This window comes from Larus michahellis, chromosome 1, assembly GCF_964199755.1.
Source record: "Larus michahellis chromosome 1, bLarMic1.1, whole genome shotgun sequence".
In the NCBI taxonomy this organism is placed as follows: domain Eukaryota; kingdom Metazoa; phylum Chordata; class Aves; order Charadriiformes; family Laridae; genus Larus; species Larus michahellis.
Window position 1 is genome coordinate 30,053,252 of NC_133896.1, and position 18,933 is coordinate 30,072,184.

General features: G+C 38.4%; 1 protein-coding gene across 1 annotated transcript in view; it reads right to left on the reverse strand.

Moving 5' to 3' along the window:
- Positions 1-579: 579 nt before the first annotated feature.
- ZNF277 (zinc finger protein 277) overlaps positions 580-18,933 on the reverse strand; it is a 58,292-nt gene continuing 39,938 nt past the window's right edge. Inside the window, exons 5-12 of the mRNA XM_074607276.1 lie at positions 16,545-16,636; positions 15,035-15,145; positions 11,681-11,813; positions 4,582-4,649; positions 3,322-3,418; positions 2,811-2,853; positions 2,015-2,189; positions 580-971 (exon numbers count right to left, since the gene is read on the reverse strand). Coding sequence (XP_074463377.1) covers positions 779-971; positions 2,015-2,189; positions 2,811-2,853; positions 3,322-3,418; positions 4,582-4,649; positions 11,681-11,813; positions 15,035-15,145; positions 16,545-16,636 — 912 coding nt within the window. The 3' untranslated portion in view covers positions 580-778. The remainder of the gene's footprint in view (positions 972-2,014; positions 2,190-2,810; positions 2,854-3,321; positions 3,419-4,581; positions 4,650-11,680; positions 11,814-15,034; positions 15,146-16,544; positions 16,637-18,933) is intronic.

Here is an 18,933-nt window from a genome sequence, read left to right on the forward strand (position 1 = left end):
AACTTTGAAGTTCAATATTAAAGGAAATCTGGTAACCTTAGTGGACAGTTGAGCTGAGATTTTGAGGATTTAATTTGGATTTATGTGTCTGCGATCCCCTAAGTAATTTCTTTTGCATCTCAGTTCATGACCGTACAAGAAGTCTACTTTAAATTCTTTGAATCTTTGATACAACCAAGATTGCAATTGTTCCTATGCTTTTTTAGGCTTTGGATTGTCAGCTTTCCATGTAGTCAGATATCCATGGGCTTTACTGGTGTATCTGAGACAGTTTTCAGAACAGGCACCATATATCTTATATATTGATGATGAATAATAGAGATATACAGATCTGTTTTCACTTTGAAGAAGGTCTAAGGTTAAAAAATTTGCTTTATGTAACACACCAAGAATTAAATTCAGGCTCTTTTCCATACCCTAACAGCAGTAACACATAGAAGATTCACTCATGGGCTCATGTATTGTCTCAATTGATTGTGCCTTTCACAAGATGGCCTTAAAATAGAACTCTGATTCTGATGTATTCAGGAAAAAAAAAAAAGATGAAAAATCCTATTTGTAAATAATACTAGAAGTATTCAGAGAGCCAAACAGAAAATCCAGTATTTAATTTTAAAATAAAGCTAGAATTTAAAGGAAGATAAACCAAAAAAGTTTACACTTACATTTTATTTATCATTTATGAGTTAAACTGTATTCCAATATTTGTGAAAGAACGTTTTTGGTTTTTTTTGTCTTGCAGAAGAAACACTCAAAGTTCAGCAACTGTAATTCATGGTCAAAATTTCTCCTGACTCTTGTTCTCTTCATGCAGGAGCTGGTTTAAAACACTGCTCTGTTTGAGAGCTTTTAGATTGGATATGTCTTCACTTACAACAGGGATATCTTCACTTTGATCCTCAGTTATCAGATCTTCACTGTCTGACAGCGTACACAGGAGCGTATCATTTTCATAGGTAGGAAAATAATACCTGAAAGCGACAAGGCATAGTTACTAGATAGTCAAATATTTTTTTTTTTAAATATGTTATGAAATCAGATTTTAAAAAAGAAAAAATGAGAAAGCCTGGTTGTCTGAAATGAGAGTAAACAGCACACCCAAGAAATCAACTAGCATGTACATCTTAGAAGAGTAACACAGGGGAGTTGGCAACAGACAAGTCCTTCGCCCTATTTCTTCACCTGTATGTGTCACAACTGAGGCCACAGATCCAGATTTGTCCCACAACAAACGCTGAACTGAGATGTTTGAGTTACAATATAGGTGCTTTACCACCTATGGCATCATCTCCCAGACGTATTCAGCCTACTTACAATCTGAATTAGTGTTATGTTACACTCTCTATTTGCTAAGGAGAAAACTAAAAGTAAACAACCAATCTGTTTTGATGCTTAAAGTTAGGTAGGCATTATGCATATATCTATATTAGACATGCAAAAGAAGGGCGTTTGTTTCTACAACTATATATCCGGAGATATTCCACAGGCTATATCTTTACTAGCAAGGAAATACGTGCCAGATGCCCATCCCAGGCATGATTTGCATCTCCCTAGAGAGCTAACGGCTGGAAGAATCTTGTGCCCACAAGCAGGCATTCAAGATGTCACCTTGGTGCACAGATTCAACCTTGGTTCCACCAGGAGGGAAAGTGCTCTGAGTGCACCACGTACACCTTTCACTGTTGACAGCACAACTGCAAATACAGGCAAAAGACAATTTTGCAACAATAAACTTCTCTATCATGCTGACCTGGCAGTGCAGACACAATTTATGGGGGCAGTGCATCCTGGATGCAACTAGAAGAGCAGTATCATATGTTCGTTTTAGCTTCAGACAGTACAAGGATCTATAATTCTGAGTAGTTTTGAGACCACTCATTATTTTATCTGGGCCACTAGAGCTGGAGAGCTCAGGCCAGTGTTGTGCTGGCAAACCCCAGAAGTTTCGACTTACTGCTTTACAGACATTATCAAGTAACGGCATAAATGCTGAAAGAAATATGTGTGCCCTTACTGTGGCTGATCCCACGTAGACCTGGGTGGCAGGAATGTAACGTGTTTGGTCTCTTCCATATGACTTATCAATCCTTCTTTAGACTGAAATTTCTCCTGGCAGTTGTAACAACGACAATGATGGATTTCTCTTCTGATGAAGTTCACTAGCTTTACTTGCTGATAAAAGTTCAGGCCTGGGAGAGATGGTAGCGAACAAGCACTTAAGGAACATAAGACTTAATTTACAAATGCTTTCTTGGATTAAGTATAAAGATTCAGATGGGTTTACTGAAGACCAGCACTGCCTGAATGTTGTAACTTAGCAAATTAACTGAACAAATGCTTCTTCCCAGCTGCAGGGGAACTAGCCCTTCCTTTAATGTAAAATTTGCAAACATCTTTCTTCCTCTCAGTTTTCAGAATGCAAACATTGGCCAAACATAGCTTAGAGCACAGCTTTCTACCTTACAAGCAGGTCTTGAGAACAACAACAACAATTTTATTATTATTATTATTGTTATTGGGCTCCAGCAGCCAGACCTGGGAGTCATAGAGTAAATATCTGTAGAAGCTACTCTGCAAGAGAATCCAATGGTTTTAAAGAAAATATCACACATCCTTAGCACTAACAACAGTTCCAGAAAAATAAAGCGTTCTTGGTGTTCTTTTGTAGGCTGACAGAAACAGTTTCCATAGTGGAAAAATTAAATGTCTGAACAAAAATCAAATTGATACAGTTGTTTTCCACTATTATTATGATGTGGTTTTCTCCACACTAGTGGCAAATGCTGACAATTACAGTATCTCTTACTCACCATGCTCTGATTTTATTTTAGGAAAGTCAAATCCATGTGATTTCTGTAGGAAAAAAAAACCCGGAAAGAATAAAATATCTTATTTCCACTGCTTCTACTATTCCAAGTTAAAAACAGTTCAGCTTTTCATAGACTGACACAGACATATGCATATAGACATGCAAACACATACATGAAACAAACCCCCAGAACTTTTGTTTCACAAGAAACTTTTGTATTCTGTAAAATAGCTTATTAAAACTGAAACACAGATGCCAACCATCAAATGTATTAAATCATCAAGTCACTGTAATATTAAAGACGCTACCTCTTTATTGTCTGTACTCTCAATGTAAAATTTTAATCCTCTGCATGTTTTAGAGAACAGATGCTGGAAATGCATGCAGTATTTTAGTTCTGCACTAAAGAGGGCATTCTAATGCAGCAGCTGATTTGATCTTAACAAAGATGCTACAATCTTACTTCTTAATTTCAAAGTGATGAAAGAACTGATACTTAAAACAAGTCTTACCTGCATGTGAAGATACAGTTTCTCGGTGGTGTCTGCTTGTTGTTCACAGAACAGGCAAACTGCACACACCGGATGCTCTTCCCAGTCAGACCAGTCTCTTACGATTAAGAGTCAAAAAGATTCATTTAATTGTGGAAAAGAGAAGAGATATTTTGTAAAAAGGCATTTTAGATTCTGCATTCACAGCACTAGAACTAAATCCAGAGAAACTGAATAATTTAAAGGGGTGGAAGAGACAGCGTGGATTTACAGCTGGATACGTGATTAGAATCTGGTTTACAGTCTAAAAAACCTACAAATTCAAGAATAACTAAGCACTTACTTTTAAACAGTAAGACAGGCACAGTAAGACTGCCTGTCTTACTGTGCAGACAGGCAGTGAGTCCTACTTGAATTTGCCTGCACTAACAAACAGGATCTTAACTTGAATTTCTATCCAGTTTAGCAACTCACCAAATACTGCGTTCAGTGTTTATTTTTATAAGGTCTTTTAAAATTCTTATACCTTTCTAATCTTTCATTACACCAGCCAAAGACATAATCATCAGGCAGAGTTCACTCTAAGTGTTATTTACTTATCAAATATTATTATTCCTGAAAGAGACACTAATTTATGCTATGTTTAGACACGCACACAGAAAATACTTTACCAACACATCTATTCAGAACTCGAATACTGGTAAGAGATAGAAATATTATTGCAACCAGGTATAATTAAGTAAAATTAAGCTCAAGTCACAGACAGAACCAGGAAGGTCAGGGGCCCTGTTACCCACAAATTACTTCCTGCTTATTCTATTCTTTACGGCCAAGGAAGCCACCTCTGCAGTGATTTGAGGGCCTGCACCACAGAAGAATACAGAGAGGTGGATATTGTCCTAAATCGGCACTGTTGAAAACCTTCCTTTGAAATCCCATTATCAGACTTTTTTATACCATTTCCTTCTCATGCTGACACTTTTGTTGCTTACTCCTGATTTTTAAATTTAAGCAAAACCCATTCGACCGTTTTTTACCACAAAAGTAAAAAGAAATCACCATTTTGCCCAAAAGGCAAATGAAAGATAGGCTTGCGGTTGAAATATGAAATTTACAGCCCTCATTGTGGAGAAGTGTCTTTGATGAGAACAATTTAGAGTTGATTTAATTGGCTTAAATGATTTTTAACTGTATACTAACTATGCACAACATTTTCCCTGTAACTACTGTCAACAATAATGGTCTTGCAAGTCTTTATAATGGCCACATAAGTAACTTTACTCTTCTGTGTTACACAGTAATTCCCGGTCATCCTCTGACTGCACTTCCTCCCAGGACTTTCCAAATTCCTGAGGAGAAAAAAGAAAAGAAAAAGAAAAACCATTTCCTGATTCACGTCACATTTTATATATCAACTGAATGAACACCTGGGAAGTCACAATCAACATCTTATTTTGAATTACGCTGGTATTTCAGTGAGTTAAAGGTAGCCATACAACACTGCTTTAGTAATAATTTTTAAAATAACAATTCGTTTTGTCTTTTAATGGGCCATTCCCCACCCTACGTTTGGAAAGATGATTTGGCACAGAGCTTTCAAGGAGAGGATCCAACCATGTGCAAAACTAGACTGCTGCAACACCACCAAGGTGTTCCCGAAGTGGGTGTGTTATCACTGCCTCCAGTTTGCCATCGCACTTGCTCAATCCAACCTGCCTACCTTGCTCTTAAACACCGCAGCTATCGCACCTGAGACTTTAGCTGGCACAGCCACAGCAGTCAGTGCTTGTACCTTGTACAAGGTTATGTCAGTAAAAACACATGGTGTAAACCTAGCTGGAGAGTACTCCAGAAGGGCAGTATGAGCCAGGGCACAGATCTCTGAGCTAGACTCCGGTTTCTCTTCCATCCCCTTCTCAGGAGTGAATGTTAAGCACATCTACACATGGTGTTCTACTCCTCCTTTTACCTTTTGTGTTGTTTATTTATAGCTTAAAGACCTTCAGCACAAAGTATATCACAATACATTTGCGCAGCATTCAGCACAATGGCAAGCACTCTCAGCATGACTGCGATATAAATAACAGGCAATAAAAAGCCGAAGCGCTCTACTGAAATACCAGCAGTGATCTTTAGCTAGTGTTTTTCTTTCCTCTCATTCTTCCTGCTTTTAAAAATAAACCAGAGCAACCTAACTAGTAACCGAAATAGTATTTTTGAACTCATACTTTTGATGGTTGTGAAGGATTCACAAAGATCACAGTTGACGATCTTGTCTTCATTAAAAAAAGGCAGCTAATAAAATGATCATTCTTTCATTTATTTCATTCAAATATCCTCTCTGATAAATATATTTAATAATATCCTTAGTAACAAGTGTTATTATTGCCTTTGTCATTGTTTGGAAAAAAAAAGGAAAAGATATCCATCATTTAATGATTTAACGAGAATTTTCAAAGCTGTTAGCGTCTATCAGGTAAATGATAAACAAATGTCCCTAGACAGCTCTAAACATAATGTCATCATATATTATAGAATGAAAATTCAGTAATTAATTCAGTGATGCTACACGGTAGTGAGTAAACTCTCTGAGTTACAGGGGAGGCTCGTTAATGTCACCATTACTGTGAGATAACATGAAGCCATTAACACCTCTCACCACATGTTCTCCCAGCTGCACACTAGTTTTCTATGGCTGTTAATGTTACCACCTTAATGAGAGGATAGCGGCTCACAACCACTGCAAAATGAAGATAAATTCTCACAATTTTTCCCCTTACCAGCGTGAAGTATACGCGCACAAAAGAGTATGTTCAGAACAGCAGCCAATATTAAGTTTCACCTTTTAATTAAAGGTGAAAAGGGAAAAGCATGCACAAGCTTTGTTACTGTTGCCGTGTCTTTCTGGTGTTTCTGCAAAGCAGGCAGAGATGGATCTTGTAAGAGGTCTCTGTTTCCCTCATCCCCCCATTCCTTATTCAGAGGAGAAAAAAAAGGAAAAAGCTAATCAGGTCTTGTATCACTGGAAAATTTCTTGGTGGATGGATAACCAGGGACACTGTGATGAAACTGCCGAGAGACTGAAGCTGAGCAATTCGGCGGGAAAGAGTTCTTCGAAACGTTCTTAAAGCTCTTTCACTTCTTATAATTTTTTTTTTAAAACACTTTTTCAATTCTACAGCTTGATGGGCATCTGAGACCAAAGGTGCCTTTGTTACATATTGAACTTCCTTTGCTCTTTCATCCAAGATGCAAGAGCTCCCAGAAATCATCTCTAGAGATTCCCAGGAAATTCTTAGCAAAACTAGAGAAAAAACTAGACTTGACATTAATAGTTCAAGCAGTAAGAACCGCATAATTAAAAAAAACTGCAGGCCTTGCTAGATGCCCGAGGAAAAGCAACTTTTTTAAAAAAAATACTTCCTGTGTACCTCACAGAGAAGAGGTTTGAATAAAAAAGTGAGGAGACAGGCAAATGTGTGTGGTTTGGTTTCCTCTTCCAACGTGAAGTCTAAGCGCACAGAGATTAATTGACTCGCAGGCAATTTATCTTCTCAACTTGAGCACGGTTTTAAGGGTTCTACAGGGAGAAGGTCTGTGTGCTTCACTGAGGCAACATACCTCAACTTGAGAAGAAGTGCTGAGATGGGAGAAACTAGAAACAGCAGCTGGTATCTCAAGCAGTTTTCCCAAAAGAACAGTTACTGAACTACATGCAAATGCAGTTCCAGGCCTGTGGAGCTCAGACAGATGCTGCTTTCCCCTGCAAATTTCCTCTCACCCATCTTCTCACCTGCCTTACTGTGATCATCTCAATTGTTTCAGATTGCTGCAGAGCTCGAGATGCTTTTCAGGTAGAAGAGATGGTCTTACCCCAGCATTAGTTAATAGACATTGGATGAATTTTAATATGGAGCATTCCCCCACTTGGGGGATTTTATTAAGTCTTGAACTATCGCCAACTGAGGAAGGATTTTTCTTTACTATTTTACAAAATACACACTGCCTAAGTCAGGCTAAATACAAATAGTGGTCCCAACAATAAAACGTTCTTCCTCTGGCCCCCAACAGATAATAATGATGATTTAGGGCTTGGCAATAGGAGAAAACATATTTTATCTTTGAGGAAAAGTAAAGGCTTTATGAAACAAGTTTTCTAGTAAGTAAGAGGTATCATTTTCAGCCATCTAACTTAGTCGTAAGTGCATTCATTATAGTGGTGCTACATTACTATATATATATGTGCTATTAGTCAATTTGAAAATAAACATCAGGGCTTCCTATAATGGACACTCCATCCTTAAAGTGCTGCTGGTAACAATCAGGTGAACACAGAAGGGAAGGCCCCGTCAGTCTGGGTCCACCTCAGTTCCTTGGGCTGGGAATAAGAGAGTTTTAGTACTGCCTTCTGTTCTTTTATGGCCTCCAGCAGTCACCACAGACTACAAAGTTCTTCCCTCTCCATTTTTACTTGGCTCTTTGTGGAAGGTGAGTCATGGGGCCACAATCTAACACAGGCGCAGAAACAAGAAAATCAGGTTGGAAGATTTTTTGGAGAGAAGAAAAATAACGTAACCTATATATACGTTGGATGCATTGTTGCTCCATTCTTCACCCTTTACTATCAGTTGTTCTTTTTCAATTTATACTTCAAGCCTTTCCAAACAGGATTGGTATCATCTTCCATACTTACACAATACTGACAAAAGACCTCCAAATCCACTGGGGAAGTGACCCCATGGCCTTTCAAGTCATTTGCATAATTGCAAAACTCCCACTCTAATTCAATGTAACTATCTAATAATAAACTTCTGATACTTCCTGATGAAAGAAATCTATTATACATGCTCATGATAACAAAAGCTTCCACTCCTACTAAAAATCACATGTAGTACTCTTATTTTAACACTAACTTGTGAGCAACAGAACATGTCAATAATATCGGGGTAGACAAATTGAAGCAGCTTGTAGGTCATGACAGAAGTCATAGAAAGGCGCAGAATACCAAAAGGAATTAACACTTATATTACTCATTGCTATGCCAAATAGGAAATTTAGGGGAGGGAACTACCAGCACACAGACATAAAACGTAACTTATGTTATGAAAACAGATTCTTACAACTGCACTAAAAACTCAAGCGAAGCCAAAAGCAGAATGGAGGGAAAGGAAGGCAGCAGGCAAGCCTACTGCTTTAAATGACATCAACGGGAGCTTTGCCATCAGCTTAAAAACACAAGTAAGAACTGGCCAGAAGATCATGAGGCAATTCAGCAGACGTTCTCAGGACATCTGAACAAAAAGCCCTTAAAGCCTCTCAGAACAAAAGCCACAAAATAAAGGAAACTGCCAGTTCCAGCTTAATAAGACTATTTTATGCAGTGCTTGGTGAAGATAATATGTAACGGAAAATTATAAAAAAAGGACAATAATGTCTGTAAGATGGTTGTACTAAAGACCTATCCAATTAAATAGCTTAAGATCTTAGCTGCTGATAGAAAAGCACATCCTAAAAGTAAGGTGGATAAGACTATAGTAGTATTGATGATTATCATTAAAGGCCTACTTAGTCTTACAGTCTCTGCGATCAAAACAAACTTGATCAAACTGGTATAGAAAGATCTTTATTACATTCTCAAAATTCAAACTTTTCCGTGAAAACATACAAAAAATAGGTAAATTGTACACCTACATCTTTAGGTCAAGATGAATTGAGTAATATATTTTGAAACAGTACCTCTGTCATTTCAGATAAGATATATAATCCATGTCTCTGTCTGTGAAATTGTATAATTCCCCTGGACATTTAGAGCAATGCAAAGCACAAATTTTTAAGGCTCATTGATAAGTCAGTAAAGCTTGATAGTACACATTAAAAAAAAATCGTCTAGTAAATTGTGAGGTACTGGGGGAGAGGAAGCAAAATCACTACATCAAGTCATTACAGAAAGCAGACCTTGCATAATGTCTAGAATTCACTGAATATAGGATTCTTTTTCTCAAGCTGAATCTATCACATTAATATAATCCACTGTAGACTACATACGTGCAGTAGAGAATAATGTTATTTTTCCTTACATGTAAAGGCCCATCTATTGAACCCACAGTGAACAAATCAAAGTCCTTCCCTTTATTCTTTTTCTCCTTTGTGCAAAAATAAAGTGTTTACCAAAGGCTATTTTGAAAACAAACACTTTGTACTACATAGGATCTATTCTAAAAATTTCACGTTAATGAAAAGTGTAATCTCATGCAACATCAGTGTGCAAATACACATTTTATAGCAATCTTTTATAAGTGTTTAAGACAGAGTTTTTAGTCTGTTTTTAATCCTTTATTCCAAAAAAAATTCCTTTCTTTAAAAGAAGAAATGTCAGAAGTTCTGATATGGCTACAGTTCAAAGGATCAGAAAGACAGAAACAGTCCATTGGGTAAAATGTAGTGAAAGGCAATTGAAAACGTGTGGAAAAAAACCACGGCTGTAGCAGAATATACAGAGCCAGACAAAGAATTGTGACCGTGCAAAGTATGTCCCAAAAGCAGCACTGGCAGCACACTGGTACAAACCTTGCACACGCAGATGCCCCTGCCCAATTTGAAACATTTTGGTGGTTTGACATATCTTATTTGAATTATATTTACTATTCTCTGTCTGTAATAGCAAGGATCCGAAAAATACATCTCGAAGTGATGCTGCTAAGTGATGCTGCTAAGTGATCAATACCTTAATTGGTTCAGGCTGGCATAAGAAGTCATTCTGCAAAGTCCTGCCCAGTATACCAGCAATAACTAAAGAGGACCAAGGCCCTGACTTGAGCACTGCCCTGTGATTGCCCATACTGTTTAGCAGCTTGCATGTTCCATGGCCATGCCAGCAGCACTACCCAGACAATGTTTGGACATGGTTCAGGAAGCGTACAGGCCACAGTAGAGAGCATGGATAAGGCCACCAGTTTTGGAGCAACTGAAGAGAGTGGGAAAAGAGGTTAGGTAAACAAATATTAGTCTTGCTGCTACATTTAGTTTGGCATATTCTGATTATTAACATGACACAGCCACTGTGCACTGATCTTATGTGTGCCTGCACTGATCTTACAACTTCCCTGCACGTCTCCCAAATTTCTGAAGGAGTATCACATGGTTCTCTGTGCTCCTGGGCAGTCATCTAGCTCAATTTCCTGATCAAAGCTGGGACAGATTCAAACCTGAATAATGAATGCAAATTAGACATAGAAGGTAATTCAAAGAGGGTGTCAAGTTCTGAAAATGTAAGATTACCTTCAGGACCAGCAGAGAAGAACAAAATTATTAAAATCACTTACGACAATTACAACATTAAATTCAAGTCTGTTAACTTGCAAGGAAGAAGTGAATGCTCAGTTCTATTGAGGAGCTGAGAACATCTACCCAGCAAAACTTCATAACTTTTTCCCCACTGTGCAGCACATACAGGTCAGTTTCTAAAACAGTGATATTTGAATATTTAGAAAAGAAAATATAGGCCTCATTGATCTTTGGAAGGAAAGTATACAGGATCACAGAAGGAATTCACTCCATCTTGGGTAGAAGGGACTTGGCAGAGCATTAACCATACAACTCTTTGTTCTTACTCTAATAAAAGTAACCATACTCTTATTAGAGTAAAACCCAGGGAGAGAAATTAAAGGGAAAGAGTAGGTAAATCAGTCAAGGATGCCTATTTATAACATGGATATTAACACATGTATTAACACTAGCACAAAGACTAGTTCAGGTGAAATATAGTTATTTCTGGGACAGAATGTAGCAGCTTTTGAAGCAGCTCCTGTATTCACAAGTTGAAGACAGCAAGTGAAAATCTGTTACACACACATGCATATACACTCTCAAAGGTCTGAGAGAAAAAATATTAATACTTAGCAACATACACCTACCTGGAGGCTAAAACCGAACACTTACTTTTTCTTTCATCTATGTATCTTTCATTTTCCTCCTCTTTGCATTTAATTTAAACTCTGAACAGTACTTCCAGCTTAAGGTTTGTAAAAAATGAGCTCGAAGCCAATAGCATTCAAGTTAGACCTCCATTTAGTTCATTACTCTATTTCATTTTCCCTTTTGGTTATTAAAGCAGAGACTGAGCACTAATGACATGATGATTAGCATCTCTTCAAGCTGCATTCTTGCGTCTCTCAAAATCAATTCTCAACAACAGATGTTTACTATTCCTTAGTTTAACAATTATCCAGAATATCATACCATAAATGAGCATATTTTCTTAAGAGTCCTTCACTTGATTTTTGACCTTTGTACTAATTGCTGGTTTGGAATTACTCACTTTTAACAAGATATTGTCTGTATTGCTTTAGTCAATTTACTAATTATTCATAGAACCACTTACCAAGTAATTAATGATATAAAATTTGTCATATTCTTTGTTTTTGGCATTGATTCTGCGATGCTGCTTCTTTCTCATGTGATCTTTAAGTGTGTTTTTGTCTCTGAAGACTTTTTCACAGTATAAACACTGCAAACTAAGATAAAAAGGTAAACAGGTCAATACTTTGAAATGAAAATAATACATGATAATCTCTTTAAATAATCTGGAGATATATACAGTAAAATTAATCCTAAGCATGTGAGAGCAAGCTAAATGAAAAAGAAAGTTTATTTGAAAAAGAAAGTTTATTCGATCTAAGATGATCTTAGATCACAGTAGAGTCAATCAAACACAGAGATGACAAAAATGCCATAAAATGAAAATATGGATAATAAAAAAGTTTACTGTTTGCCCCACATGCCAAGTGGAAGAAAAGTCTGATTACCCAAAACCGTCCTACCAGGGCATGCGAGGGCCGCTGATTGGTGAACATGTGAACTCTTAATTCAGCATGCACTTATACTGGCATCCAATCCACCAGTAACCGGTTCTTTGTAATTTAGAGTGAAAAAACACTTGAACTCTGAATGTGCTACATATCTTTAAAAACAATTTAAATTAGCTAAACAGGAAGTTTTATACTTCTAACTCAACAGAGAGGCTAAATAGAAGTTTGCCAGGGTGATCAATGGATTTTGAAATCCTGAGAAATCAAATTTAGCAAATAAATTCATATACACACATGCATACATATGTGCACACACGCGTGTGTATATATATGTAATAATCCATGTATATGTAAATACATGCATACATAAATGTACACGTATATATACACACAAATTATTTTTTATATATATATACACACATTACTTGAGAAGGTGAAAGCATTCATTAACAAATGATAATTTTGCCAAAGTATGTCTTCCAGAATGATTAAAACAAAATGGAAGCTGTCTTAAATTCTCTATTATGAGTACTGTAAAATAATTGTTCTCTCCACTGGATCATCAACTGACAACTGAAAGTTGAACCTATAAAGCATTAAGTCAAGTCTCTTGACTCAGACGGTGGCCTGGGAGGACAGTAATCTGCATTTCAGCCTAAATGGGTGATTCGCCCTGAAATAGATGACGGTCATATTTTTCTGGCAGAGATGTATCAGAGCCCTGAGCTTACACCAACAGCCTTGTTTTAACAGATGTATGTCTTGAGCCTCCAGTTAGCCGAAGTGCTAAAACATTTTTCTTGTAAGTGATGGCTTATATATCCTACCAAGACGGAGACAGTTTCTTTGGCTGTTTGAAAATTATCTCTGCAGAGGGATGGGGAAAAACCCCAGAAAATAATTTCTCATGAAATAAAAACGTTTTAACTGTGGCATTATATTCTTGTATTGGAGATGCTGGCGAGCAGGAAAAACAATTCGATGGGAGGGAAAAACATCAGCACTCTAAGACACAAAACCCACGGATATTAAAAAAAATTGTGGTGGCTCTGAATTAAAATGATCACTTTTTTTTTTCTCTTTACTCACAGATGAAAGCATGCTTGATTGTACAGTCAGAAGGCATTTTAACTGTGTCTGGGTCAGGCCTTTCAGTGATTTCCCCAGGTTTTAAGATATAGATGTTGAAGAAGAAAGTTATTTTCTTACTCAAGCATTTGCCCCAGCAGAAACCATTAATATTGTGCCTAGAAGGTCTGTACCCACACCCTGAAAACCCTCATACTCTGTCAGCAAACGTGCACGCAGATCCCACTCCGCTCTTGTGTGTGTGGAGCAGCAATTCACGATTCTCAGTATCTTTTTGCCTTCCAAGAACTATTGTAACATTTAGGCTTACTGTTAAGTTTTGAGTTCTCCTTGTGCTTGCAGCCTCAAAATCTAAATGTTGCCGTGTTGGTGAATCACAGGTCTGATGGCAGAATACATCTATCAATTTTAATATCTGCTTTGCTCCACCTGCTAAGAGTAAAGTGTTTGCCCTACTTGTGAAAGGCATTCTCAGGAAGAGTACCTAATGCTTTTCCTCAGCATACACAATGTAGCCATGCTATTTGCCTGAAACAAGATTTTTCTCCTCTTAATAATATTTTCAGGTACTATTCTACTAACGTAGCTATTAAGTCTTTTCTTAGCAGTAGGAGGAGTGGCCTTTCACTGCTTTGGAAGCAATTTCAGTGTGTGTATTAACTACAGAGAGGACTGGCTTTGAGAAACCTCCATCTAAGCAAACCCCTCAGGTCCTATTGATAAATAGTAAAGCTGCCATTTATCAGTGAGCAAGGTACCTCAGTGCATTAGGCAACGCCTACGGTAACATAAAAGGCTTTCTTAATACATCTTCATTTCTGGAAAAAGTTAACCTGTATCTATTGTGACTGACCATTCTTTGTCAGGCCAAAGACCAAATTAGACAGCACTGTTGGTTTCCCATCCTTCATATTGCTTTTCCTTTTTTTTTTTTTCTTCCCCAGACATACAAACCAATGGATCCTAAATTTACTTGGAAGGATATTGACTCTAATTTACATATCCCGGTTTTCACAAATCCCAGTGTTCTGTGGCTTTTCATAACTAAGCCTAAGGTTTAGGCAAATTTCTCCTACGGTCTTTGATTACAGATTGTATTAAAATCTAATAAACTTGTTAAAGCTACAGTTTCACTCTTAAGGAAGTACATTTTCTGCTAGAGCCCAATTTATATTTGCAGCATACTTCAAATTGTCCCGTTTATGAAATCCATAAAGGGCACCTAGAAACTTGCAAGGGAAACTCAAACTGAAGAGTTTCTTGCTCTTTGCTAACCATGTTCTTCTCCCAAATTCCCTTTTTAACGTCTTCATCCACCTCAGTTTTACATGTTTCTGAGGCAGCATATACACTGGCTTTCCCCTTGTGCTCTGGGATGTACTCTGTAAGCAGTAGAGAAGGGAGAGACCAAACATCCCACGTTACCGATATATAGAGAGGGAAACAAAGATTGGCGTAAGAACTATTGTATTCAGAGATTAAAGAGATGTTTAGCAAAAGGACTGTTATGATGGGAAAGAAGAACATTAACGGTTATGAGAAAAAGGGACGTGCTATTATTGATGTCAATGGAAACTGTGCAATGCATAACAACTGAAACACTGCATGTGACTCCATTTTTCCAGCAAACACATACTATGAATTATTATGAATTAGCTTTCAACAAGTCAACAAAAAGCCTGCTAAGAGCACTTGCAATAAACTTACATTCTCTCTTTGTTTCTTCTTAACTAACCATGAATATTGAATTCATTTTAACCCAGCTTATTTCCAAGGTTAAAAGAAATATGACCTAAGTCAAACTAAAAAAAAAAAAGCCCACAAAAAACCCTACTTACTTGTCAAGCTTCTCCTGTAATACAGCCAAAAACTCATAGCAATTCACAATGTTATCTGGCAGCCCAATGTTAAAAGCATGCTCTCTTGCCATATGATTGAGTAGGACAGACCTACAAAAGACGTTCGAAAAGGACATTACATATTTTTAAAAATACATGAGAATTATTAAATTTGTGACTCAAGATACACCAATTGCTCTAAAAATGCATAAAAGGCAACATTAAATAAACAATAATAGTGTTGCTGCTGCTGCCAGAAAAAAAAAGAATGCAACTTTACTGAAATAGGAAGTTTTCAATTTCAGCTCTGCTGAACAATTCAACTGCTTAATCTGCATGCATGAAATATAACCCTTTAAATGAAATTACAGTACAGTTTATTTTGACCCTCACTGTTAGCAAGGCTCATTTATTAACTTGAATAAGCAAATCACATGTTTCAAACAACTGTCTTGAGAAACATTCTAAAAAGCCATTTGTCAGTTTTCTCTATGCTGGTTAACAAAGCAGAAATGCTTGTGTCTGATATGCTTTTACAGCAATATTGCTTTACAAAGCACTAGCACCAAGAACGGCACTCAAAAATACGCACGAAGAAACCAAATGGATGTTTAAGTTATTTTTCTAATAGAGGTACACTGGTTAATTCCTTAGGTGCCTAACTTCTCTATATGCCTCAACTCTGCATTTGGGTACTAAGGAATCATCCAAGTATTAACCTTGTTGAGCCTTGCCTTTAACGCCGTCCAGGCATGATTTTCAAATCACTTACTCTGTGAGATCCAAGAGTAAGCAGAGGATGAAGTTCTTGGGGGCCAAATGATTTGAACTTCACCACACCGGGCAGTAAAGAGAACAGGACACACACACAATATTGGGATGACCTGCAGGGACATGACCCCAGGTTCCTCTACCTTTCCAGAGTACCAGAACTACCCATGCAAAGAGACATTCGGGGATAAGACTCAGTCTCTCCAGCTGAAATGGATGTACTGTGTAAAACCAAATGTTCATTGGAGCAAGCACTTGAATGCAATTCCCGCTCGCACTTGACCAATGCTGCAAAGCACTCCATTCTCACTCTAATTTTCTTCCCCTCTTTTTCATTCAGTCTTTAAATTCACACTGGTTTGATGAGGTTTAAACAGGAAAATGTGTAACTGGATAGAAATACTTTTTAATAGCTCATACTGGCTTAAACAGCTCTCCTTGCCACTAAAACAATGGCCACAAACCTGTTTCTCTTCAAAATGGTTCAGTTCCCAACTTGAGCTTACTGGGTGGTACAAAAAGTTGTAGTGGAATAATTAAAGGATTGAAAAGTGGGAAGGGGTCTATTTAAAATAGCACTGTATTTGAAAGAAATAATTAAACTATACCTTAAAACAAATTCTATCTTCTGAGATCTACTATTAGGCACTAATTGGTTTGATGACATTAATACTATAAACAAAGATGCCGAGCAGATATGAAAAAAATAAAACAAAAGCAAACAAGTCAATAAACAAACCTGTTTCCTGTGAATTCTTGATCACAGAACATACACATACTACGAAAACTCGTGTCGTATCTCTCCCGCTGTTGCTGTTCTAGAATTTCTCTCTAAGAAAAGAAACAGACACCGTTATTCTGATAAAAAATAACAATCATTCCATCACATAAGGTTATTATACCTCCTTATCCTTACTGGTAACAATCAACATACGAAATTAAAATGTGCTGCTGACACAAACCAGAAGTTAGTATGTTTTGAGGGTGGTTTCTCACAAAAATTGCAAGTTTTTTCAAAGGCAGTATGTGCTCCAGTTGCGTTGCGTTAAAATTCTCCTAGTATTATACAAGGTGCATGGAAAGAAATACAATCCACAGTGAGATTTAACGCAGCTATTTAAATGATTATGTATATAACAGAATTTGTATATTGTTTCTTTTTAGGTTCAGATTTACCTCTAGTATCAGTGAGCAAGTTTATGGGTAACCACATAATGACCAGTAGAATGATAAACTCAATTTTACATGTCTAATTGCGAGCAATCTAGAAGAGTTTTTCATAATACGGGACCGATGACAAGAGCCCTGGCAGTTTCTGCAAGGACCTATGGCACATAATAAAATCAGGGAAAAGGAGAAACTGATTGCTTTTACCACTGTTTTGTGTAGAGCAACAGGCTAGGCTAGACACTTTACAACATTTGACCATAATTTTCCTAACAACAACAAAACCACACAGCAGGCAATTTTGTCTGGTGCTGTAACAGCATCAGTGTAGTTATATCATAGAATAGTTTGGGTTGGAAGGGACCTTAAAAGGTCATCAAGTCCAACACCCCTGTAGTAAGCAGGGACATCTTCAACTAGATCAGGTTGCTCAGAGCCCTGTCCAACCTGACCTTGAATGTTTCCAGGCATGGCGCATCTACCACTTCTCTGGGAAGCCTGTTCCAGTGTTTCACCACCCTTACTGTAAAAAATGCCTTCCTTATATCTAGTCTAAATCTTCCTTCTTTTAGTTTAAAGCCATTACCCCTTGTCCTATCACAATAGGCTCTGCTAAAATGTTTGTACTTAATAAGGTCTCCTCGGAGCCTTCTCCAGGCTGAACAACCCCAACTCTCTCCTCATAAGAGAGTTGCTCCAGCCCTCTCATCATTTTTGTGGCCCTCCTCTGAACCCGCTCCAACAGGCCCATGTCTTTCCTGTGCTGAGGGCTCCAGAGCTGGGTGCAGTACTCCAGGTGGGGTCTTACCAGAGCAGAGTAGAGGGGCAGAATCACCTCCCTTGACCTGCTGGCCATGCTTCTTTTGATGCAGCCCAGGGTACAGTTGGCCTTCTGGGCTGCGAGTGCGCATTGTTGGCTCATGTCCAGCTTTTCACCCACCAGTACCCCCAAGTCCTTCTCAGCACGGCTACTCCAATCCCTTCATCCCAGAGCCTGTAGTGATACCCAGGGTTGCCCCGACCCAGGTGCAGGACCCTACACTTGGCCTTGTTGAATCTCATGAAGTTCACATGGGCCCCCTTCTCGAGCCTCTGGCTTGAGTCTCTGGACGACATCCCATCCCTCAGGTGTGTCAACTGCACCACGCAGCTTGGTGTTGTCTGCAAACTTGCTGAGGGTGCACTCGATCCCACTGTCTATGGCATTGGTGAAGACATTAAGCAGTACTGGTCCCAGCGCAGATCCATGAGGGACGCCCTTGTCACCAATCTCCATCTGGACATTGAGCCATTGACCACTACTCTCTGGATGTGACCATCCAACCAATTCCTCATCTGACGAACAGTCCACCCATCAAATCCATAACTCTCCAATTTAGACAGAAGGATGTTGTGGGGGACCGAGTCAAACGCCTTACAGAAGTCCAGATAGACAACAGCCATAGGTCTTTCCTTGTCCACTGATGTAGCCACTCCATCATAGAAGGCCACTAGGTTGGTCAGGTAGGACTTGCCCTTGGTGAAGCCATGCTGGCTGTGTCGAATCACCTCCCTGTCCTCCATGTGCCTTAGCATAGCTTCAAGGAGGATCTGTTCCATGATCTTCCCAGGCACAGAGGTGAGGCTGACAGCTTCGTAGTTCCCAGAGTCCTCCTTTCTACCCATTTTAAAAATGGGTGCAATGTTTCCCTTTTTCTAGTCACCGGGGACTTCACCTGACTGACATGACTTTTCAAATATCATGGAGAGTGGCTTGGCAACTACATCAGCCAATTCCCTCAGGACTCTGGAATGCAGCTCATCAGGTCCCATAGATTTCTGTATGTTCAGGTTCCTCCGCTGGGCACGAACCTGATCTCTTACAGTGGGAGGGACTTTGCTCCCCCAGTCCCCATCTTGTGGTCCATCCACTTCAGAGGTGTGGGAAGAGAGGCTGCCAGTGAAGACTGAGACAAAAGAGT